Genomic DNA, 25,588 nt, shown 5'->3' with positions numbered 1-25,588 from the left:
TCTGAGGTTGTTTATTACTCTCTGGTTATAAAACTGAATTGGTAAGTAGAGAATTTAACCTGTCACAACTTACTGCAGGGATATTTTCCATTTCGTTTTATGGCCCTTTGAGGATTTGATTTCTTATTACAATAATACAGTTAATTAGTTGCAATGTCTCCCTAAAACCAAGTCACAGTAACTGTTTTGCTTTACTGAACATTAAGCTGGTGCAGTGTAGCAGTGGAGGAAAAAGCCCACAGAGGATAAATGTGCTCTTTATTTAAATTGTACACACCTGTAGTTGACAGATACTGACATTAAGTAAGCTTTGAGATGACTGATAATCATGTTTACATGCTTGTAAAAACGTAACTCTCTGGAGCCAAGTGTTATGGCTGAAGATCTGCTGCTATGGTTTGCTTTGTATGAGGGTGGTGTTTCATGGTACAGGTTTGTTGAAAGATGCTGAGGCTGGATTTTGACCATCACTGCTTACACACAGAGCAATGCAGGTCTTATGTTCCAGCAAAGGCTGCTGTTCATCTTCAATCTCAGAGATCCCAACTAATAAAACTTCAAGTGGTTTTAATAAATGAGCAAGTGCCTATCCATCAGTTTTGCCATGGCAACTGTTTGTAGCCCATGATGAATATGACAGTTTAAAGTAGCTGAACTGAGTGAAAGAAAAGTGTATCCTACCTTGGGTCTAAGTGAGGGTACAACCTACAGGCTGACAATAAGCTGATTGAAAATATGGTGAGGAGTCTGAATCAGATGCAGGCTTCTTTTCTCCTCTTTCTGGTTACCTGTAAAAACCTTCTTCCTTCTGTTTAGCCTTTATGCAGCAGCATGGTTTTGAATTAGTGTAAACCTCTTATCATACTATACCTAATGCACTAAAATTAATAATCTAGGTAGTTTCAAATTGATTTGTGTTGATACTCTTTAAAAAATTATCAATGCATGTGCACTGTTTCAGTGTAGATAAGAAAAGTACCTGCCACATTCTTTAACACAATGCTCTCTCTCAAATCCATGTTTGTGCTCTGTGTTTCCTGCAGGTGTTCCGCAAGGATCTCATTAGTGCCATGAAACTCCCAGACTCTCACCATGTCAACCCTGATGAGTATTACGTCTTTGCAGACACATGGAAACAAGAATGGGAGAAAGGGGTTCAGGTTCCAGCCAGTCCAGAAACTATTCCGCAGCCTTCTCTCAGGTATTGCTGATCAGATGTGAATCATGTTTACAAAATGGCAACTCAGAGAAGATGGTCTCTCAAAACCGAGTTGTCTAAGTGCAGTCAGATTTTTCTTTGTTGGTATGTTTAAATCTTCAGTGTAGCAGCCTTCAGACATGTTCTTAAACCACACAAGTGCCAATTTGGAAAACATTTCTGTGGTGATTCAGTCCAGATCTCATTCTGTCTGCATGCTGTTACAGTATCTACATTGTGATACTTGAATAAAGAGATCTTTTTTCCTCAGTCGCATGGTGCTATGGATTAAAAGCTGTTTTTTATTTCAGCATGGGGAGTTGAATAAATTAAAAATAAACTCATATCTTATGCATATTACTTGAAAGGTTTCCCTACACTGCATGGTGATATAGAGCACTAGGCATGCAGTAATCACTGATACCTGATAAAACGACTCATTTGTTTATATAATCTAATTTTGGTTATTCTCAATGTTTTAACCTTTTCTACCTTCTCTCACCACAGTTGGCTATTTAACATTATAGAAGTTCAGTCATCTCAGATTCTGGAGATAGATAAAGAATCTTCAGTTCTCTCACATTTTGTTTAGGTTAAGGAAGCATAGCACTGTAGTCCTGCAGCCCTTCCTGGTGGAAACAAAACATGTTTCAACAAAGAAAGGTTAATGCCAGTGTACTCTTCAAGATGAAGATACATGAATTGTCTGGTGAAAGTGCTGAGTCAGCATAATTTAATTTCCGCTGATGCTATTGTCACTACCAAGTTATTAAAAATAAGTAATTGCAGCTCATACCAGCAGCATTATATTGGAGGAAGAAAATGGACCAGAAAAAAGAAAAGCTCACAAGGGAATTAGAGGAAAAAATGAGCAGGGTAAGGGAGATGAAGAATGGCAGAAGGACATTGTGCTAACACTGATAATCCACATTGTCCAGTTAGAATTATGTGGGATACAGCTTGACAGCTGTCTCCTCCTTCTTTGCTGCCTTATTTTCCTGAGTTTTTATCTTTTCCTTGTCCTGTGGAGGGTGAGCTCCAGAAAGCATGCAGAGCTGCTCATGCATGGCACTGTTCTGTATCTCTCTGGCTTCCTTCCACATGTAGGGCTTTTTGCATTGAATTCAGGGAAAGATTGAACTTTATCTAGTTCAGATTATTCTTTCCATTCCAAAATAAAACTAATTAAACACAGAGTTTTATCTCTGAAAATACTTGAAAGAAACAACAGAAAGAAACAACAGAAGGAACACAAATCTTTTTCTCCGTTGACATTTCAAGAATCCTGTCTCCCTAGGCTGACTGTACTTACTGGCTGGTTTAAAATCTGTGAAACCCCAGCTTTCTTTGCATTTACAGCAAATATTTTATGTCTTTCAAGGATGGGTCTTAAAAAGCTGTAAGTATTTTTTTTTTTTCACTCACAGGGTTGTAGCAGAAAAGGTTAAAGAAGTACTGTATACACGACCCAGGAAATACATCCACTGTTCCAGCCAAGAACCCACAGAACCAGGTTACATCAACATTTTGGAACTAGCAGAGTCTATGTGTCGCTATGACTTGGATGACATGGACATCTTTTGGCTCCAGGAGCTAAATGAAGAGCTTACAGAAATGGGTAATTCCACAACATGTTCTCATTTTAAAAGCTGCACTTAATTTTTGCTGTTTAAGTTTTTTACTGTTGACTAGTCTTTCTGTGTAAGGTCTCTGAAAGATTGCTGAATGAGAATTGAATGGAAATGCTAAGAGAAATAGGAACTAAAAAAGTAATTACTTTCTTGATCTGTTAATGTTTTATCTTTTATCTCTTGTACCTAAAAATTTCTTGATGTCCAAAATCGGCAACTTCTGCAGACTGAGGCAGGAGAGAAAAAGCCTACACCAGGTGGAATTAATTCTAGGACTTCAAAAGTTAAAGACTTTATGTAGGGAAAGCAGATGTTTCCATTTCTTGAACTTGGAACATATCTTCAAATTCAGAGTTCTGAGGAACTTGCATGCTGGGTTCTCAACAGAGTAATTAAGTTTCACACATGTTAGCCCATTCAAAATCAGCTAAGTAAACTTTCTTTTGCCATGCAAGTTGTGGGTATAGAGGTCTATGAGCAGGAGTGAGCTATGGAAAATAATACTGGAATCATTGGAATAACTGAATTGTGGTGGAATAGCCTGTGTGGCTGGTATTCTTCCATGGGTGATTGTAGGTCCTTTAGGAAGGACAGGTTGGCATCTCCTGCATTTGCTGCTAATAAAATAAGAAGTACCTATAGAGAAGTGATAATCAATGGCAGCATTGTCTGTAACAGCAATGAAATAGTGGTGACTGAGATCCAGAGGGGAGTGAGGAGGGGGAGTAGTTTTTCTGGTCCTGGCTTCAGGACAGCATGTTTCTACTTAGGTAACTGGATGGGATCTGGGGGGCAGCTCTGAAGGGTGGAATTACTGAAGAGAGCTAGCAGGACTTCAAGAGCACTGTCCTCTAAGCACAAGAAAGTTCCAATTATGCATTCAAGAAAATAAGTAGATGTGTTGGGAGACTGCTTTGGTGAAGTCGGGAGCTCATGACTGAGCTCCAGTGCCAAAGGATGCATATAAGTAGAAGCAAGGACAAAAACTTCTCAGGCATACAGGAATGCTGTGAGCAAAAGCTGTTAGCTTTTCAAGGGGGCAGATCTCCTCCATCCATGGAGATTTTCAAGATATGACTACATGTATCTCTTAAGCCACAGCCTTTTTGGATTTCCTATTGATTCTGCTTGGAGCCCAGGCAGAGGCTGAAGCCCTCTGTAGGACCATTCCTACCTGAATGATTTGGTAATTCATTTAATTCAGGCAATGACAAAGTATTAGAGCATGGGAGAGAACACTTTAACTCTCCCTGTTTATTGTTTGTAACAAGGAATCACAGTATTTTAACTAAGTAGCCTTAGTTAAAATATTAGCCTCTGCAATTAATGTTATGTGAATATCCCAACATTTGAAGGCCTGAGTAAATCACAAGCTGTGAACATTATGATCATTTTTGAGCAAGGGTTTTGATGAGATGCAATTTGGAGATGTCTTGTAGCTGTGAGCGTCATGGGGTTTCTAATGCAGTGTATGTCCTGAAGCTGCAAGCTGAGGGCCAATCTCATAGCAAATACTTTTAAAGGGGTCCTGCTTATGCTAAGTTTGATTAGTGGTGAGTACATATAGCGTGTGTAGTGTTCACGTGAACAGATAGTATGGATTGCAACAGTATATTTATCTACTATTTTATTTTTTTTTTTAAAAACATCAGAAAAATAAAACCATTTTTCATAATCATCATACTTTGATCACATCATCACAATGGACTTAAAGGTACTGGGTGGTGCAATTTTCATTATAAGATATGAAGTATTCTTGATAAGTTTTGTTTCCTAGGGCATTAGTCTTCAAAAGAACACAGTGTGTGATTTTTGGATTTCATTAGTGTTTAGTAAAATTATGGAGGTGTAGGAAGGGTTGTGTGAGAGCAGCCAGCAGTTACAGCAACTGTTGTCTTTTATGCTGCAGTGTTTTCTTCCAGGTGCAGACTTGTGGTTTGTGTAAAATTTTTACTCAGGTGGTAGTTCTGCTTGTATTTATAAAACGTTATAATCAGTCTGTGAGTGAAAAATCTTGTCTTTTTTATTTTATTTTTAGATGCTGTGTCTACTGCATTAGTTGCTAGAAGTTGTCTTTTTCCTCTTCCTGCGTCTCTGACTCAGAGGCATCTGACTGTCCTCTAATTGCCCTTCCCTTTCTGTGTTGTAGGCTGTGGGCTCCTGGATGAGAACACGATGGAGAAGACAATTGAAGTGCTGGAGCGGCACTGCCATGAGAACATGAATCACGCCATCGAGACCGAAGAGGGGCTGGGCATCGAGTACGATGAGGACGTCATCTGTGACGTGTGCCGGTCCCCGGACAGCGAGGATGGCAATGACATGGTGTTCTGTGACAAGTGTAACATTTGTGTCCATCAGGTTAGTGCCTGCAGAAATGGTGACACTCTCCTGTGGTTTGTTTACCCAGGCAAATGTGGAATTTGAATGAATGTTAAATGCTAAGTGGAGGACTGAGTGGTTTTCTACATATGAAGAATGGTGCAATACTGAGGTGAAATTTTGGACTATAACAATTACAGTAGATTAAGTGGCCTAGCAAAGTTAATAAGTGGACAGCTACAGTCTAGCAGGAATGCAAAGTGTGTTTTTGGGACATGCAAGTATTTCCTCTGCAACTGTAAATAATTGTTCCCCCTATTACTATATCTGCTTTTGAAGATAAACAGGACAGGAAATACTGGCTTGCCTGTTTGTGAGAAATCTAAAGATCATTTGTTTCAGAGCTTTTTTTTTCTTTTACTGACTACTTATGTAGTCAGACATAGACTGTCCAAATTTAGCCATCTGGAACCATATGTAGGTACTTAATAGAGTGATCTTTTTCAGCAGCCATCACCTGCAAAAACCATGGTCTCAGTCTGAATGGTGCTCATGTTTATAGTGGTTCAGATGTAGTCAAGACTTTATACTGCCTGAGCGCAGTATAGTCAGGTAAAGGTATTCAGAAAAGGGGTATGAATCCTGTGGTTCTGTGCATCCTGTTCTGGAAGGGAGTTTTGCTACAAATTGAAAAGAGACCAAGAAAGTTCTTTTTTTCTTTTTAATGCATTTTTGTACTGACTGCAAGTAATATTTGGAAAATGTATCTGTCTGAAAAAAGACCTGTCACCTCCCTGCTCACAGTGGGCTGGCTTCCAGCCTGGCTGCTTTCCTGACCTGAGTCCCCGTGTGAAGCAGCCTGTGAGCCTGAGCTTGGCAGTAAGGTGGCAGTCACAGGAATATAGCTGGCAGCTGGGGGCTGCCTGTTCAGTCCTTGCTTGTGCCTGTTAAGGAGTAATGATGGATTTGCAGTCAAGGGTTCATGGTTGTCTCCTGACAGCTGAGCTTGAGTTGATGGTCTGCTGCCTTCTTACCCCTCACTCTTCCCTGTGCTGGATCTGCCTGAAACAAACTGGAGAGTGTGTCTGGGCTAGAGTGAATCCTAACTATAACAGGGCTAGAGCAAATCCTAACTATAGCAACAACTTGTTTCATTTTTAATCTGGATCAGCTTTGGTTCAACAAGTAGACTCAGGTCTGTTTGTCGTCACAAGTTTGGAGGTGGAGGGGAGGAGGAGTGTGAGAAAATTCTTCTTCGTGGTACCCCGTTGTGCTGGCTCAAACATGTTGTGAAATTACTGTTTTAGTAGTCTAGGCATCCTTTGCTGATCAGTTAAAATTAGAAAATAGTTTCAGTCCATTTCCAACACCCTAGATATGATCCTAGATTTAATGCCACTTCTGCTCTAGTAACAGAAAGAATTCAGGTGGGAATATGCCACAGAGGAGGAAAAGAACACTTGTAAAATTTGGATTGCAGCTCCCCCTGTTGGGCTTTTACAGGAGTTGTAACATCAAAAAAAACCATTTAGGTTAGTCAGTCTTGCTGCATTTAATTCAAGGAGGTCCCCCTCCCTACAAGCTTGACATAAATGGGCAGTATTTTGTGATACTGTTTAATATTAAATACTGAAATCTTACAAGCAAAAGTCTGGGAAAGCAAGTATGGGAATTTTATACTAGATTTAGTCTGAAAGAATAGTTACAACTACTGATCCTGTTCTTTTGAGTCTTTTAATTTTATCATTACTAGAGATAGTCTTAGAAATTATGAGATTTCCTGTGATATCCACCCTTTTGATAAAACTTTTATTTGGAGTGGTTGAGTGAAATTAGACCTTGGTGGCAGCCAGTGATTTCAGATAGCTCAGCTTCATGGAGGTAGGGGGGGTTGTGTATGTACATCAGGATCCACCATTGCCTCTATTAAGAACCACGAGGAATTTGAATTGGAAACTAAACTATTTATTTTCCCTTTTTATTTTAATTCTCAAACCTAGCAAAACTTAAGAAATTTTTAATTGTCCATGTGGTTAAGTGCAATACTTGGGAAATAAGTGTAAAAGCCAGCATCTTACACTTCCAGTGTATGCTGTAATTTTTGTTGCAATATTATATAAATATTTAAAGAAAAAAAGTTCACAGAACCACAAACATTGCAGGAAATGCAATGCTCATATCCCTATCCCTAAATAGAATTAGGGTTAGAGTATGACATTTTTAGCAGTAGGAAATGGTGATTTTAGAAAGTATTAGATACAGAAGCTAATTTAAAGGAATATCCATGTTGTTTACTTCAGGAGTAAAGTGTTTAAAAGTAAGTAAGTGTTTAAAAGTCACTAAAGGCAAAGGTAAAGGTTTGTAACACCAGTGCTGTTGTGCAATCCCAGTGGATATGTTTTATAAACAGATGTAAAAACTTGCTTTTGAGGCTGTTTCTCTCTTGGATTAGTTGACTCATTTTAAGGTAAAGAAATCACAGATTAAGTGAAGGCCGGTAGTGCCTTTACTTTTTGAAAGCTTTGCTCTCTGAATATGAATGCTTGTGTGTGAAATAATGTCAGCACAATGATTCCAATATCTGTTTTTCTCCAAGGCTTGCTATGGAATCTTAAAAGTACCTGAAGGGAGCTGGCTGTGTCGTACCTGTGTCCTGGGAATACATCCTCAGTGCCTCCTCTGTCCTAAAAGAGGAGGTGCCATGAAAGCTACCAGGACAGGGACCAAGTGGGCACATGTGAGCTGTGCTCTTTGGATTCCAGAGGTAAAACCCTAAGTTCTCTCCTGTCTTCCTCTTCCTGTTCCATCCTCTGCCTTCTTGCATTCTCATGATTTAAGGTCTCTGACATAATACTGGGCTTTATTTTGATAGGGCTGCTCAGTCTGTGAAGTCTGGGAGAGTCCAGATTGTGTTTTACTAATGAGTCACTTTGTTACCTCCATTTACTCAGCAATCACTTCTTGGTGTCATTATGGTATCTGTGCCCTGCTAGAAAGGTCCATTGATATAAGCTGTATCTTACAACTGCAGCTTCATTGTCTCATATTTTTTATGAATTTGTGTGCTTGGATACATGTGTAATTTGCATGAGTACCTCCACTTTTTTCAGAGTTATGTTTGTTTGTTTGCTTAAAGGTTGCCTGCACTGCATTATTTCTATAGGATGTATGCTGCAATCTGTACTTAAAGTTTCTTTGAATTAGAATTTTTCTGAATGGTGGGGAGATGAAAATTTTTATCTTCATGTTATATACACTTTATAAGTAAATGTTTTTTTGATATATCTGTGCATAACATATATGGAGAGTTTCATAATGAAGTTTTACACTTCCTCCTCCCTTTTGAATCAAGTTTAGCATCACAGTGTAGTTCTGTAAAACAGAAAGTTCACTTAGGTATAGATGGAGTTTGTGTTTAATTTTGCGCTTGGGATATTTTTGTTTTATTTCTGGTAAGATTCACAATTCCATTATGGTAGGTGGTTTAATGTGAGACAGTAGCCAGATCTGTCAGCACCATAAAATCAAGGATACAGTATTTTCTGAATTTTCTGCTCCCAAGTGCAGACAGGTCTGATGTGTGCACAACTTTGAAGAAGATGTTAAGATTTTGGTTTGGTTTATTTTGACTTAGCAACCGGATATAATGTGTAATTCTTAGTTGTCTCAGGCACATATATCTGCTTCTTAATGAGATTGTCTTTGCAGTTGCACTTTTCCTTTCAGGCCTACTTGTAGTTTCTATCATCACTTTTACCTTCAAGGAGAGAGGAGTTGAGAAAAAAACCAAGAATATTTATTTTTTTTTAAAAATTACTTCTCCTCTTGTGCTTATGAAGTGTCTTGCCTGGAAGCTTTCCTGGCTCTGAGCTGACTGGTTTTTCTAAGAGGTCCATTCTGCATGTGGTTGCCTTGCTTTTATCAGCAGGAAAGGAACAGTGAGGTATGGGAAGGTGGTGATGGCTGGGCAGGAAGCACACCCTGGCTTTTTGCCTGCCCAGGCTCTGCTCCTCTGGCTGAGGAAGAGAAGCTACTCCCAGGGTGGGAGAGCTTGAATCCAGCTGTTTCCACAGCCCATTCAGTGATTCCGGGTTTTGGACACCTCCTCTCCACATCAATGCCAAGTGTGTCAGGCATAGTGAAGAGGTGGCGTGTGCCTGCAGGCATGGGAAATGCCTCTTGGATCCATTCTCTTGGGCTTGTGTGTAGTCACTTGTAAAACAATTCAGTTACCAGAGAAGCCAGGAAAACCCTTTGTAAATCTCTACTAAAATGGCAGGTCAGTTCCTGTTTGGAGTGGCCTTGTGTGCTGCAGGGGGCAAGAAAGACAGAGTTTGGAGACCCAGGGATGGATGCTTCAGGGGAGAATGTGTATTCTCATGTATCTATTTTTTTTTTTCTCCCAAGGTACTAGCATGCTGGAACTCCCTAAAAGAAACATTAAAGTCACTGGTATTTCCTCTTGAGACCTTAAAAAAGTGAAGCAAGGCAGAAAGCAGGGAGGAAGGGGCTATAAAACATCTGTGTCTTGTGACAAGAGGTTCAGAGAGGCTTCATGAGTCACCAAGTGTAGTCTAGCATTGTTGAAGTCAATTGTGCCAGGTATTCTCCTGCATTAATTCATTCAGCACTGTCTTAAAATCTTTTTTCTTCCCTGCCTTCCTTGGGAGCTAATGCTGTTTAAAAGTTTTCTTTTCGCTCCCTTGACTGATTGGGATGATTGAAGGTTTTTACTTTCCAAAGAGTACTCATTGGTTTATATCCTCTTTTTCTTCTGCCTTTACTTTGCTCTAGTGTAAATACATGGTCTATTTCATGTCTTTTTAAAAGGTGTTCTTCTAAATTGAAAAAAAAAAAATCAAAAAAGGAAACATTGATACCAGAAAACCTGTATTGAGTGTTTTGAAAGTCAAGGTATTTCTCTGCCTTAGATAACCTATTATAGGTATGTTCTCTGCCAGTCAATGTGGTGTTAACTGAAGCAGAAAGTGCTAACACTCCCCTGGCTATAGAGCAAAGATAAAATTTACTGTCCTGAGCAGCTGTTGTGAGTGGCTGTGCTCAAGCCACTGGGCTGCCCTTCCCAAGCACTGATGCAGATCCTTGTGTACTGGTGCAGCTGCTGGTGGCACAGTTAGCAGGGAAGAATAGGACAGCAGGGTGATTGATCATGTGCATAACACGATAATAGGCTTCAACAACCCACTGTCTTCACTCTCTCCCACTCCTAGAACTTCTTCAGAGTATAGCAGTCAAGATGTAACCTGATGCAAAGTGAAGAAATGGAGAAAATGACTACATGTTATGGCAGATGGATCATTTCTGCCTTGGAATGGGAGTTCTTGGGGGATGAGAAGGTTGGCTTCTGCTCTCTGGATCCCTTGTGAGCAGCAAAGTTCAAACGGACTTTGCCTTGACTCCTCTCTGCAGAAACATGCAGGTGGCACAAGGCCAGTGTAAATAAATTGCACCTGACTCTGTAAGTGCCTCTTTGTGCTTTTACAAAGTGGGGTAATGTCACAGTCAGCATTACAAGGTGAATGAACAGTATTTCCAATATAAATGCTTCCTGACCTTATGAGTCTCCTCTGGGGAAAGAGCAGGGAGAATATTTAAGGGGACAGAAAGGGACAGGGAAAAGGTCTGTGTCAATTCCCAGCTCCTGCTGAAAAGCCCAGTGAAAAGCTGATATTACTCAGTCTCCAGAAAAAAGTCGTTGTAGATTCTGATTTCTTTTTGAAAAGAATATAGACAACCTGGCACATTGATGAAATCCCTTGATTCTTAAGGGAAGTCTTGTCTCTCAGTGCGGTGGTAACAATCAATCTTTTTACAATATTGTTTCAGAAATACCTGTGCAACTTGTTCTGAGCATGGTCAAGTCAGGTTCTTTCATTTTGGAAGCAAAAGAGTTTCTTTTGCTTCCAAGCAACTCCAAAAGAGTTTCTTGAAAGTTTCTTTCATTTTGGAAGCAAAAGAGCTACATTTGATGATACTGAAGAGCACTGACCATGATTTTGTTGAGCTACTCAGGCATTCCAGGGACAGTCTTGTCACTATTCCACCAATTTATAGGAAGGCCACAAGAGGTTAAATTGTTAGCCACGTCTGTCTCATGAGTACATCATGTATTGCCTGACTTATCTTCTTTAAAACCTGAGCCTTCTGAAGCATCTTGGTGTCTTCGTAATGAAGACTTTGGGAAATGCCATGCACTCAGTATATTCCAGAAGATGTGGGCTTGCACTTGGCAGATCAGAGAGGGAAGTACTGTAACAAACATTATCTTATTTGAGTCCATTTATGTAATTAATTCATGAACTATTGGTCATCTTTTTTTTTCTAATGTGGAAATGATGAACTGAGTAATCTCTTGCAAAGCTGTTCTTTCCACCTAGTTAAATGATCCTTAAAGCAATGCATGATAAGGAGAGAGCAGCAAAAATATTTTGAGCATAGCAACTGTGACTTAGCACTGCTATCTTTGGCTAAGTCTACCTCACTGAGGAGGTCTGCTGAAGGAAAGCTTTTCATCCATAGGGATTAAACAGGTTTTAAAATGAATATGTGCATCAAGTGATTGATGATGTACCTCCAAAGGGAAGCTAAAAAATTCAGCTTTGTCTACCAGCTCTTGTAAAGTTGCCAGTTTAATTATTACATGTTAAACTAATTCATCCAACCCAGATTTTCCTGGGTGTCTCTTACTGTAGATTTAATCTATGAAAATTACTATAATGTAGTAATTTTCTAGAAAAAGAAAGTAATTGTTGTTCAAATCTCACCCTTAACTGCTTTTTATAGCCATCAGCTTTCTTCTGACCTCACATTGCCACAGAGCATGACCTAGGAACATCCTTTCTTTGAATTCTTAGGCTTGACCCCTTTGAGAAGAAGCCCATACTCCCACCACAGGAAATACAGGTCTGCTCTATTCAGATGAATTGCTTTTAGAAAGTGTGGTGTATCAGCACAGTATCAGCATTGTGGTTTTGGTTCAGCCAGGTAGCCCTCCAAGGCACACAACTGCTGAATTCAAAAAGTGTTGTCAAAATCTAAGCTTTTGGAGGCTGGTGTTTTTGGGACAGTTACCCACTGAAATATTCTGCCGTGTGCCATTCTCATACTGGCCCAGTTCTGCATGTTAGTCATTCAGAGCTGGCCAAGTTTTTGTTTTCTGTGCTTGGATAAATCCTGTCAGGAGTGGCTTAGGGATGTCTACAGATATAGATGTATCTGTTTTGGTTTCCAGATCATAGAGGAAAGTCTTCATTTCCCTGTATAGACAACAGGCAACTGAGAAACTTCTATCACAATGGATATGTGGAAGTTAATATCACAAAGAATAGGAAAAACGATTCTGTCTATATATAGGTGTTTTTTTTCTTTTCTTTTAGTAATATCTATCATCTGGTCTACCAGTGATAAATTGATCATCCAGACTCAGTCTGTGAAAACTAGCACAAGACAATATATCCTGCTTTGTAATAAGAGAAGTTTGTTGGGTTTTTTTCTCAAATTATATTTGATACAGTCCATAGTTAGGAAAGTGTGTTAGGATTATCTCTTGTGGTGAGAGTGCTCAGTGGAGAGGCAGAGCTGGGAAGCAAGGCTTTTCCTGGCTGCTGACTGATAGATCTGGTTCTGTCCCAAATATTGAGTTGACAGAAGTAGATACCGTAGCAGATCTAGGGATTTTACAGAAGGAACTTCTCAGGAAAGTGGTCCTGTTTTGTTCTGAGGGGCTTGTATTATGACATTTTTTAAAGTTAGACCTGTAAAAGCAACACAGAGGGGAAAAAAAACCCCAAAAACAAAACCACAAGGGAATGGAAATAAACTTAGAGTGACACTTGCAGCAGTCTCTCAACTGCTAGTGGTTTAAGAATGGTATTCCCCAATTTAGTGTTCCCACTGAAGCACTTCAAACCATGCACCACTCCCCCCTTCCTTGCACCAGGCTGGAGAGGGGATTTGGAGGCACAAATGGTAAGGATCATGGGTCAAGAAAAGAAGAATTTACTGGAAGCAGCAAATGCAATAAAAAAAAACAAAGAAAAATGGACTGTAAGAGCTACAATATCAGTAACAGAGCCAGTGCTACCCAACCACTGGCTTCACACCACACTTACCTGACCAGAAGAGAGCCCTTCCCCCCACTCTCAGAAAATGATGTGAGAATAACCTCTGGGTCCTAGCCATGCTCCCTCTTGGCTACTGCAAAAATTAACCCTGTCCTGGCTCAAATCAGGATGTTGGTTCATTTGAGGTGCTGTAGGTGCCTCACATGTTTTGAATAATTGCAACTTTGAGTCATCAGGTTAAACTGATAGTATTCCACACTATTGTCTGCGTGTGGAATCTTTTGGGGTCCATTTCTGAGAAGTATGAGTACATGGAGATCTTGCTGCAAGAGAAATGAATGGATGGCTTTCTTCTTCTGATATATATGGAGAGCTTGTTTTTTTTTTTTTTTCCCTTTGATAACTGTATTCTGCACTGCTTTTTTTCTTTACAGGTTAGTATTGCTTGCCCAGAAAGGATGGAGCCAATCACAAAGGTGTCTCACATTCCACCAAGTCGATGGGCTCTAGTGTGTAGTTTATGCAAACTGAAAACTGGTGCTTGCATTCAGGTATGTCCTTGTCCCATAGTGACTCTGCAGGGGTGAATTTGTCAGAAGGGCAATTTTGGTTTTGCATTTTCTTCTTCCTGTGTTCAGAGATGCTTTACAAGGGAGATGACTGTTGGATAGATGTCTGCTTCATAGCCATTTGTTATCAAATTAGTTGACTAGACAGAAGAATTAGTCTGGGTTGCCATCTTTTGAATAAGGCTGAGGTGTTTAAGAGCCACTGTTATGTGTATCAAAGATGAACAGAAAACTTCCACTGAACACTCTGCAAACAAGAAAATACTATATTGGGTAATACCAATTTCAAAGGGATCAATATTTTTAAGGAAGTGTAGGAAATTGGTTTTGGTAGGGATGGCTTTTCATGTAGTTGAGGTAGTTATGTCCTTTTTTTCTAGTTTGGTGCTACTGTTAGTAATTGAGTAATTAGTAACTGAGGCTTTTTGTTTGATTTTGTCTGCAGTGCTCTGTGAAAAGCTGCATCACTGCCTTTCATGTCACCTGTGCCTTTGAGCATAGCTTAGAGATGAAGACTATCCTGGATGATGGGGATGAAGTCAAGTTCAAGTCGTACTGTCTAAAGCACAGCAAGAACAAACAGAATTCGCTGCCTGATGTTGAGGAGCACCCCAAGAGTGTGCCAGAGCAGAAGCAAACAGAGAGTGAGAAAACGAGCCTGCGAGCCCAAAAACTCCGAGAGCTGGAAGAAGAGTTTTACTCACTAGTAAAAGTGGAGGATGTTGCAGCAGAGCTGGGCCTTCCTAAATTTGCTGTAGACTTTATCTACAATTACTGGAAATTAAAGCGAAAAAGTAACTTTAACAAACCATTGTTTCCTCCCAAGGAGGATGAAGAAAATGGCTTGGTGCAGCCAAAAGAAGATAGCATTCATACTCGCATGAGGATGTTCATGCACTTAAGGCAGGACCTAGAGAGGGTAAGAATTAACTTGTAAAGTTTTGAAAAACTATTTGCAGGTGAGCAAGGTCTTTCTTTGTGGATGAAAGTGAGAATGGGGGATGCAAAGTGAGATGATTTTGAAAATGATAATTTAAAAAAATAATAAAAGTAAGGCCTTGAACTCTAATCTTTTGATATGCTGCACTGCCTGCTGCAGAGACTTTCAGGAGCTGCCTCTCTCAGTCCAGTGAAAGATCCAAGGTGAAAGCAGGGCTTCCTGACTTGCTTAAAGGTTATTCCTTTATGTGTTTTAAGATGCATATTTCTATGCACAATGGACATATTTGGTAATTGATTCTGTGATTTCAGCTTCAGTTGAGTAAATGTTTAAAAAAATGAAGAAATTTATTTGACCCGCTGTAGTAGTATTTAGTGATACAGATGAAATGAGAAAAAATGTTACTTTTATTAAACAAAAAATAAGAATAAGGCTTGTTACCACTTGGAGGCTGCCTGTTAGTGTTGTATAAAAGGGGAAACAATACTGGGGAGAGAACAATGTGAAGATACAGGAAGATTGTTGGAGCCAAGATTTGTACTTATCATTGTAACTGTTGTCTTTAATCTATCATAATCAATCTCAGATCTTTTCCAGGACTGCTTTAGATATATAAGCGTACTTTAAGAAAAAATATAAAACCCATAACATGCCTCAGATGGCGGGTTGGTATTTGGGGGTGTTTTTTTTTATTTCAAGAGACCGTGTCAAGCTTTTTGTTTGATAAATGTTTGGTTTGCACCAAATATTGTTGAAATTTATGTGCTTTTTCTGAGTGGAGGGAATTCATAATTTGAAATGCCTGTTTCCAAGTTTCTGAACTTCTTGTGCCACAAGATTTTCTATTCTATTGTATCTGGGGATATATATAAATTTGGCGATCTTGGAATTTTGTTTCTAGGTAAAGAGATTCCAGTTCTGAACTGATGGAACTGAGTGCTAGGGAAAGTTTATTTGGCAGATACCTTTCAACCAGCCCCTATGCTGTTTCTGTGTTTTGCACTTTTAGGTGTTTATCAAGAACTTCCAGTGTCTCTTCTTACTCTTTCGCCTTAGGTGGAAATGTTGCTATTAACTCAAACAAATAAAATTATGTGGAACTGAATCAGAATGGTTTGGTTTGGAAGGGACCTTAAGACCTTCTAGTTCCAACACTCCTGCCATGGACAGGGACACCTTTCATGAGACCTTGTTACTAAAAGCCCCATCCACACTTCAGGGATGGGGCCTCCACAACTTCTCTGGGCAACCTGTTGCAGTGTCTCACTGTAAACAATGTCTTCCTTACACCCAGTGTAAACTTACCCTCCTTCAGTTCAAAAACATTACCTCTTTTTCTGTCTCTAGAGGCTCTGGTCTCTCTTTCTTACAATCCCTTTTCATATAAGGAAAAACTGCAGTGAGGTCTCTCCAGAGCCTTCTCTTTTCCAGGCTGAACATTTTTTTAATAGTTAGGTACATTCAGTAATATTCACAGTAATTCACAAGAACTTTACCAAGGGATTTTGCAAGTAACGTTGTTGATACAATTTGTAAACTATGTCTGGATTTATTTTCTTATTGCCTTTTAAGTCTCCTGTTATTCCTCCATAGGTAAGAAATCTCTGCTACATGGTAAGCAGGAGAGAGAAACTGAAGTTGTCCCACAGTAAAGTACATGAACAGGTCTTCAACTTGCAAGTCCAACTCATTAATCAGGAAATTGCTGCAGGTAATCATATAAATGTAGAATACTTATAAATCCTGCCTGTATTTAAACCAAAGCAGTGTATTCTCTTTATGTTCCTGGTTAGTGCTTTCAACATGTAAAAATGCCTTTAAGAATTTTCTTCAAGTACATAGTCAATCAAAGTAGCAACACAGAGAACTCTATAATCACTTAAAATATTTACTTGAATATTTCTTTATTTTATAGCTGTTTCTGGTATATGCCTATTGCTTACCACTGTGGCATCCAGATAGCAGAAATGAGCTGCTGGTGATCTCTAGGTTTTTGCACTGGTGGGCTGCTGGTGTGTGGCACTGGTTCTCCACAGCAAGCTCCACCCTGCTGGTTGGTTCACCCAGCTGAGAAGGCTTTTTTGCTGGCTGTCACCAGTTGATTCCTTCAGGCAAGAGAAAGAGTGACTGATGGGAATTGCTGCTGTTCTCGTGTGCCTTGTGCACGTCATGAGCAGTGCAGATTTCTTAGCTTGCCATCTGCATTTGTTCTCCTTCCTCCCAAAAGAGTTTAAGTACTCTGGGTATTAATAGGGACTAGTAACTCTTTGGGAATGCTGAGGTGCCAAACCCCACTCTGCCCTTAGCATTTACAGCAAGTTTTTAAAATAAGGAACACAGCATTTGGAAAGAGGAAGAGCATATGCATACCAGTGTAGTTACTGGGATTTTTTTAATAGGAAAGGCAGCTAATTTTTTGTGTGAAATTAAGATCTCGCTGGTCTTTCAAGATACATACTTCACCAGTTTAGGGTGAAATCTTCCTGCATTTTTCTCTACCCTTGAAACATGGGTAGGTTTCATTAGTACTGATAAGGGTTTTTTTTTTTAACTGTTTTAGATCAGACTAGTACTTCATGGAAGCAGTGGCACTCTGAAGCTCCTTGCTTTTGTGTAAATGCATTTTATTAAAAATGTCTACTAAGTTTATTTAATATCTTTACAAATACAAGTGGTTTTTAAATACTTATTATAATAGCTTGATACTTGCAGTGGGTGCTGTATGCATGTATTACCACAAACAACTCGTATATTGAGGTAAAAAGACTTTTAAAGCTTAGAGAATTTTGTAATACGAAGCAGAGAGTTGAACTAAGTCCAAATTGAAACTCAGTTTGAAGCATTGTTTTTTCTTCATCCAAAACTGAATATGAACCTTTTTTACAGCTTTGTTGGAACAACTTCAGTCATATCTCAAAACTGGTTCAATTCACTGGCTTAGAGCCCTGTAAAAAGGGCACATTGTTGTTTTTAATGGAAATATTTAAATGCTTACCTAAATTCCAAAGTGGTGGATAATTTGGAACAGTTTGGTTATCCCAACTTCTCCTTAGTGTCCTAAAATAATTTCACACTAATTATTTGCAAATGCTTCTTACTGTTGCATGACCGTATAATGGACTATAAAACTTGTTACGATGGCAAAAGAAGTTACACTTTTTTAAAAAGCCTTTTTTCTTTTTCTTTTTCTTCTGCTTCCTCACCTCTTTCTCTCCTGTAGGCCATACCCTGACAAGTGCACTAGAGAACACACTGTTCTACCCACCTCCCAGGATCACCCTGAAGTTAAAAATGCCCAAATCAGCATTGGGAGACTGCAGAAATAACTCGCTGAAGCCTGGCAACAGACCGCTTTCTCCTGACAACAACAGCACTGTTTACAGCAAACGGAGTGTGCCAATGTCAAAGGAATCGTTTGAAATTAAAGCAAAATCTTATGCCAGGTATCAGCACGACAGCAGAAGTAATGGGCTGCTGGCAGGGATCGGCAAGCCTCGGAGCGAGGCAAAGGATTCTGGCCCCACGCAGCTGATGGAGTTTCACCGGGGCCAGCCTTCCGGGAAGCCTTTAGCACTCCAGGCTGCTCTGCATGGACAGTCTTCCATCGGGAACGGGCGGCTGCAGCAGGAGAACTCAAGGCTGGTGTCCAAATCCAATGGTCTGATGGGCAGGGCTGGAGATGTGAGCCAGAGAGACAGCTCCAGCCAGACGTCCTACGAACAAGAGTCCGTGCTCACGGCTCACTTGGCCAGCCAGAGTGGATTCCGCAAATCCACCATAGAACATTTCAGCCGGTCCTTTAAAGAGGCTACCAACAGTCTGGTGAGGACCACGGAAGATCTCCGGTGCTGTGAAAAGCCAACGAGAAGATTTGCAACTAAAGATCGCTTGTGGAGCAAGCAGGCACTTGAAGGTGCTCCATACCAGGACAACGATGGGTACTGTCCTGACTTAGAGCTGAGTGACTCTGAAGCAGAAAGTGATGAAAACAAAGAACAAGTGAGGTTAAGACGAAGTAGCTCAGAGAGAGAAAGCCCAAGTAAGGACTTTGGAAGAGACTGTCACAATAGAAACAAAAAGAATATGATATCTCACAGTTCGGTACAAAGGTGATTAGAAGCCCCCACGGGGTAATTCTGCCTTTATGTATTCCGGTGTACCAGTGCAAAGCTCAGCATCAGAAGGTTCCAGAAAATAGTCTAGGACCTATTTAGGAAGAGCTGCAGTAGGGGATGGGGGAGGGAGAGAAATCAGAGTAGTTTTGTTCAACTGTGAATTGGTTTGCAGTCTTTGCAGGGTTAGCTCAGTTATCCACAAAGTTGTGGAAATTGTGTGTTTTGTCAGAGGGTAACATCTGGGAGAGCACAAAGCAGTTAATTGTGCAAAAATTCAGGAAACTGCTTCCCCCTTGCCAACTTAAGTGCAAGGCACCGTGTTCATGTGGAGGCAGTCTGGTGGTGGTGGACAGGTTTAGAAGAAGTCCTTGCATTGCTCTAAGGTGTTGCAAGAGACTGCAAACGGAGACACTGAAACTGTGTTGTTATGGCACCTGCAGTGTGGCTTTGATCCAGCAATGCGCTTGCGGATGTGTTAGGAAGTTAAGCACATGGAAAGTCCTGCTGGTTTCCCCCCGCGAACGTTTGTGCTCAGCTATCCGAGCACATGCCGCTGTGCTCTGCTGGATCAGGCCCAAAGTGACTACTAAGTGCTGATCCCCTTCTGCAGGAGGCTTTGGACTGCAGTGCCGTTTGCAGGCTCCCTGCAGAGGGCGGAAGCAGGCGTCGCTGGCGCTGCCAAACTCGCTGACCTCTAGACATGCCCCCCATTCCCTGCTTTTGCTGAAGGTTGTGTTTCTCTTCACAATAATTCGCTTATTTTGTAAATATACAACTTCTAGTACTTCAGTTTTTTTAATCTCTGTACATAGATGCTTGTTGTGGGATGCACTTGTAAATATTTTACCCAGCTAACAAGTACAGATGGCTAATTTTGTGGATAGTGTTTACAAAAGTAGATGTACTACTTCAAAGAAAAATGCTATTTGACACTTACATTTAGGCAATCACCGGTGATGCCAGGTTCCTCTTGAAATTGAAATTTCATATCCAGAGGTGTTTTTACCTGGTATTTTTAAAGTCAGCTGAATTAGAAATAATTTTAGCTGAATTTTTTTTTTCAGGTGCAGATTTTCAACCCTAGTTGCCTGAACACAGGCATAGGAGTCTTCTGGCATCTAGGTCTGTAAAATTTTAGCCAGTCATCATTTAGAGTATGATGGTTTAATTAAAGATGGTTTATTTTAATTCCTGAAAATCTACTATTTTATTACGCTGCTTTTCAACCTCTGGATCGGTTGCTGTTTCCCAGTCTAACACATTTTTTGTATGTCCTTTAAAATCAGCAGTTGTTAAATAGTGATTACATTTCAGCCAGTACTGACTGAGGAGTCGAGAAGGGAAGGGAATTAATCCCTTTCTGTTTGTTTCAAAGACAGGGGATTTCTGTTTGAATACAAACTAACTTGTTTTACAGATGGTGTTGTGTTGATCAACAAAGCTACTGCACTATTTTTGTCTGAAATGCTGTACATTTCATAAACACCAACATCCTCTGTCCCCACATCACTGGCTGAAACGACCCACAGGTTGTGTAGGGCACGTTGTACAGCTCTGTTGAGGGCTCAGTTTTGTCTACAGACAAAAAGATGTTCCCCCCCACAGCGTGAAGATGACTATGCAGAATCTGAACAGCAGCTTAGTTTCGCTTCATAGTTTTAATTTATTGCTTTTAGGTTGGGAAATGGCAATGACATTTTCAGATTTGTTTTAAACTTTGAAATCTCCCTAGTTGCAATAGGACTAGCAGGTCAGGGGCTGGAGGACTCTTCAGAAGTGAAATCATTTTTAAAAAAGTATACTTGGCCAATCTGCTCTGTTTGCTTCATGCATCTTAATTTTTTTTAATTTTTTTTTTTTTTTTTACTTCTTGATTTTATGTATATTTGTGTAATTGATCTTTCTAGAGCTGTATCTTCAAAATTATTTCTTTTGGTGTAAATATGCAGTAGCAATTTAGGTTTCCATATATTTTATTTTTATGGGAAATGCTTTGTGTTCTAAGCCATGGGTCATTCAGAATAAGTAAACAAATGTCTGTTCATTTGTATTCTGGTTCTGATTCTCTTAGTTCTCCTTCAATATTTATTAGTAATCCTCTCTCACTGGCCATGAAATTTTATGAAGCTTTTATTGGGAACACTTATCTGGGAGGTCAGCAAAGTGTTCATGTTATTTTGTGGCTGGAAGCATATGACAGAAGAGAGGGAAAATGGTGCTTCAGCAAAACTCAGCGTTTCTGCTCTTCTGGGGTTATCAATTCAGTTGTTTCCAGTCTGGGCAATGGTTTTGCTAATTTTACATGATTTTAATAGACATATGAAGGAGCCCTTGGTGATGTAGTTCTCAAGTATTGTCCCCAAAGTGCATTTGCTAGTTTTTATTGTGCGTTCGGTGGCTAACTGTTTGAAGTATTACCTCTTAACCTTATTTGTCAATTTTTTGTTGTGTTTTTGCATTTTGTTTTATATATATAAATATATATATATTCAATTTTCCAAGATGGACTCGGTCTTTTTCAGATGTCCCCTTTTTACAAGTACTTTTTCATTAAATTATGAAACTGCTAACAATATTTTCATTTGTTGTGATTTATTCAGGGCTTTACCCTCTGTGTCTGGCAGGTTGTAAAACTCATCAGTTCTGTGTCCATCAGGAGTAAATTATTTCTGCCGATTTGGCAACACTTTAACAAGTTAAGTATCCAGGAAAACCCTTCCCCTTCAGCCTCCCAAAAAAGAGTCGCTGAGCACTAATTTGCTGTGTATAGGAAATAGTGCAAGCCTGGCTTTTGTTTCTGCCTAGCTGAGCAAATGTAACAGACCATTTGCTGCCCTGGCCTCCCTTTTCAATGTATTTGCTTATGCTGTAATATGGCTGGTTTTCCCTGGTCGGACAAAGTGAGTTACAGAGGAAGGGCCGTAGCCAGGCCTTCTGTCTGATCCCTGTTCTTGTACCCACAGACGTGTGCAGCTGAGCTTCCACCAGCCTGCGTGCAAAGGACAGAGCGGGGCCAGCACTGCGTTCCTGGGCTCATGTCGGCTTCACGTGGGTTTTACCTTCTGCTGTAGTTCCCCCTGCTCCCACAGGCCGGTGCTGTGAGGTACCTCGCGGGCACGGAGGAGCTGCTCCCTGGGCTAGAGCAGGGGAAGAAGGAAGAAGGAGAAGGTGGAGGGAGAGGTGCTGGGCTAGCTGCACAGCTGATCCCATAGCATCCCTCCTGCTCTGACTGGCTCTGCAGCTGGCAGCCTTTAAGAAGGATGGGATTTGCAGTGTGGGTGTTGCAGGCAGCTGTGACCCTCCTGCCTGCAATGGCTCCAGCAGCAGCAGTGAGTCAAAGCTGAGCAGCCAACAACATGCTTGTGGGCTGGCTTAAGGACTGGAGTGACTGAGCAGGTGGCCCCAGGCAGGCTGGAGCTGTAGCTAAAGAAAGCTTGGGTGAAATGGAGCCCAAATCCCTCAGCTGAAAAGCAAGCAGGAGGTAAAAAAGGGGGAAAAGGCAGTAAAGGTGCAGACAGAAGGGAAGAAAAGCCAGCACTAGGAAGAAGCAGTAAGTGTTGGACTGTTTGTTGTTATTCAGGACCAGGATTTCTTCTTCCCTAAAGGCATCTTGCAACAGATACCAGCAATAGACTTCCTTGTGACTTTCTGATTGGTGGCTTCTAATTCCCTCTCCACGTACAGTCTGCTTGTGGCTGGGATGTGGGAAAGACAGGGCCAAGGAAGGAGATTGGTGTCCCCATTAATTTAGAAACAGCTACTATTTGTAGAGTCTTATCAAATAATTAAGTGTGCTTACTTGTTGATGGTAACATGGTCCAAAGGCTAAAGGGGCTGCACAGTGGTTCTGAGCACCATCATCTCTGCATTTATGTTTCTGCCCTAAAAGAAATGTTTCTCAGTTATAACTTGTGTATATTACTTGTGGAATGTTTTCTTTGCACCATGAATCCCAAACGATTGAAGTAGAAATTGACAAATGTTTGGCTATTAAATGTAAGCCTGAAACAGTCCCTTGATTTTGATGTGGTTGCTCTGATGACCTGGCCTGGATGTGCAGGCTGTACTGCAGACTCATGGTGTGGATGTGATACCTGGGAGGGAACCAAAGCCTGCCTCTGCGAGCTGCCAAGATAATCCAGTGAAACCACTCATTCTCATCTTGGGAATTTGGATGATCCCAGAAATTGTGAAGGTTTAGCACTGCAGAGAATTGACACATCTATTAAGAGAATAAGCTTTTGATGTGAATTAAGGAACAAAAGCTGCTTGCACAACCTGGGAGCTTGGCATGCAAGGGAAAAATACCAGGGAAGGGCAGAGATGGAAAACAATGGAGTGCTTCAATGTGGCTTCCTTAGGAAGAAGTGAAGACACACAGACTTCTGGGCTCTGGTTTCATGAGGGATGCCTTGCTATGGCTGCTTCTGAACCTTTCTTTTACACCAGCTTCATGGCTGAACACTTTTCCCACTCCTGAGGTGAAACTCTGTGGTATTTACCTCTTGTAGAGATGATCCTGGGATAACTGCTGTCAGGCTCTGCTCCTAACCAAGTGAGTGCATCTAGTGGGATGTGGCAGGTGGATTAAAATGACTGCAAGCACAGACTTCTGAAAGAAAATGTTATGTAGCAGTTGGGTAAGTTGTTTGAAAATAGTGGATGTACATGACTGTTTCTGTTCCGCAAGTTCACCCCTCTGCAGAGAGCTTGGATAAATTTCTGTGACCACGTGGTTGTAGGAGAAGCAGCCTCTCATATATTCTCATTAATTTCCCTGCCTCTGTGTATGCAGCTTCCAGATAAACTTTCTTTTTCCAGTAGACTTCTTCTGTCTGGGGCAGTCTCCTCAATCCACCTTGCCCTGACCTTTCTCTGGGATTCTTCTTTTGTTTTAGGTTGGGGAGACCCTCCCTGCCTTCCATTGCTTTCTCATCAGACTTGGGGCTGGGTATCTGCCTCACCTTGGCTGCTTTATCTGATATACATTGTTTTAAATCTCTGGGTAGGTTCCATGATGACACCTGCATGGTTTCTTTTGGCTTAAACATCCTGAAGACATTTTTTCCGGTTTCTGTTGTTTTTCCTCAGGTGCTGCCCCACCCACCCTATCCCAAGGAAAGAACACTGGGGAGCAGGACAAAAGTTGTATTTTGACAGTTCCATAACAGTTCCAGAGTTGTTCTGCTCATAAAATTGGTGGGCCAGTGTCCTGAGGAAGGATTTGAAACTTAGCTCAACAGCAACATAAAAGAAGGTGCCATCGAGAAATCTCCTGGTCGTCTGAGAGCTCTTGAGCCTTGTGACAGACTTCAAGAGTAGTACCTATAGAAAGAAAAAGTGTTATATGCCACTTGAGAAAATGGCTCTGGTTATACCTTGGGGAATGCAGGCTCTGGTGAGGGAATGAGTCATCTGAGGGGGAAAAACACCTCTGAACTAGCCCACCCACTTCACCTGAAACCAGTGTCTGGCTGCATTCCTTTATAGTTCCTTATCTCAGAAGGGTGGTGCTGGGTAGTTTGGGAACCCCTGTCACTGGCATTTTATGCTCCATTTTCATCTGGTTGAATGGAACCTGACCAAAGTGCTTTCCCTCCTTAAAACTGGCTCAGCTATTGTTCTCTTGTTTCCTCTAAAATGCAGTAGGGGCATTGTTTCATCTTTTTCCTGATTAATCATTATACAACAAGCCACACATTTCTCCTGGTTAAAGGAAGGACAGAGGCTGAAAAGCTGGATGAGCCAGGTGATGCAGATATTAAGAAGCAAGTTGTAGTTTACACTCGTTACAAATGGCTGGTACATAAACCAGGCTCCTCAAACTGTCTGGCTGAACATCTTAAATTAAAGCACTGTGAAGTCACCCTAAATCTGCAGTTAATTTGAAATTTAATTTTGATTTGGCCAGAAGAAGGATTTGCATGCCTGTAAGCTGCAAACACTGAAAGCACTGTTGCTAGATCAGTTATTTGAATGAAAGATGCTGCCTTTCCCTCAAGTCCTGGCTCTGTTGCATGACCTCTGTTGTGACTATAATTTTGCAGCTGCTGTAGCACATATCAATGCTCTTTTTTTTTATCCTGAAGCAAGCAAAATGCAAATCCAGGTCACATGGGATACAAAGACCAGAAAAGTAAGGCATTAATGAAAAATGTCTTGGCTGTGCTCCACTGAAGAGTGCTTTCTGAAGCACCCTGTTGCCCAACTGCTCCCAGTACAGAGCAGAGGAGCACAGGCTGGGAGCTCCAGATTTGTGAGGCAGCTTCAGGCAGCAGAAACCTGCACTGGTTGGTGCTCCCATGACAAAGAAGTTGGAGGTCTGAGAGTGTGAGGGTTTTCATGAAGCACTGGGGAGATTGGCTGCAGTGGGAAGGGTCACACATTTGCTTAAGCATTGTAATCTTAAGTGAGAGATGCTTTTTCATGAGCATGTGGCCTGTACAGAAGGAATTGTGCTGAAAGAAGTCTGTGTAATAAACTGTAATAAGTAAAGGGTACGACTGTCATTTTTGTGAAAACTGGTTTTTAAAGGCTAAATACTTCAATATGACTTCATGGTGATTTGGTGCAATCCTTTGTAGAAAAGATTCCCTGTCTGAGCTTCTTAATCCATTCTGCATTAACTTGTGTGACAGTGGTGTTAGACACATAAATTAGTCAATGGGCACAAATCTGCTGGTGCCACCTTCTCCCAAGCAGACGTTTGCAAACAGGAAAATGGAGTAC

The 25,588-nt window shown here is 40.7% G+C and overlaps 1 protein-coding gene across 2 annotated transcripts in view; it reads left to right on the top strand.

Moving 5' to 3' along the window:
* JADE3 (jade family PHD finger 3) overlaps window positions 1-21,434 on the top strand; it is a 65,952-nt gene extending 44,518 nt beyond the window's left edge. For both annotated transcript variants that reach the window (XM_066545182.1, XM_066545180.1), the window contains 8 exons: window positions 1,044-1,201; window positions 2,626-2,816; window positions 4,979-5,190; window positions 7,748-7,915; window positions 13,670-13,786; window positions 14,250-14,723; window positions 16,338-16,455; window positions 17,965-21,434. In XM_066545182.1, the coding sequence (XP_066401279.1) occupies window positions 1,044-1,201; window positions 2,626-2,816; window positions 4,979-5,190; window positions 7,748-7,915; window positions 13,670-13,786; window positions 14,250-14,723; window positions 16,338-16,455; window positions 17,965-18,857 (2,331 nt within the window). In that variant the 3' untranslated portion in view covers window positions 18,858-21,434. The remainder of the gene's footprint in view (window positions 1-1,043; window positions 1,202-2,625; window positions 2,817-4,978; window positions 5,191-7,747; window positions 7,916-13,669; window positions 13,787-14,249; window positions 14,724-16,337; window positions 16,456-17,964) is intronic.
* The last annotated feature ends 4,154 nt before the right edge of the window (window positions 21,435-25,588 follow it).

The sequence above is a fragment of the Molothrus aeneus genome, chromosome 2, assembly GCF_037042795.1.
Source record: "Molothrus aeneus isolate 106 chromosome 2, BPBGC_Maene_1.0, whole genome shotgun sequence".
NCBI lineage: Eukaryota > Metazoa > Chordata > Aves > Passeriformes > Icteridae > Molothrus > Molothrus aeneus.
This window is presented reverse-complemented; position numbering and strand designations above follow the sequence as displayed.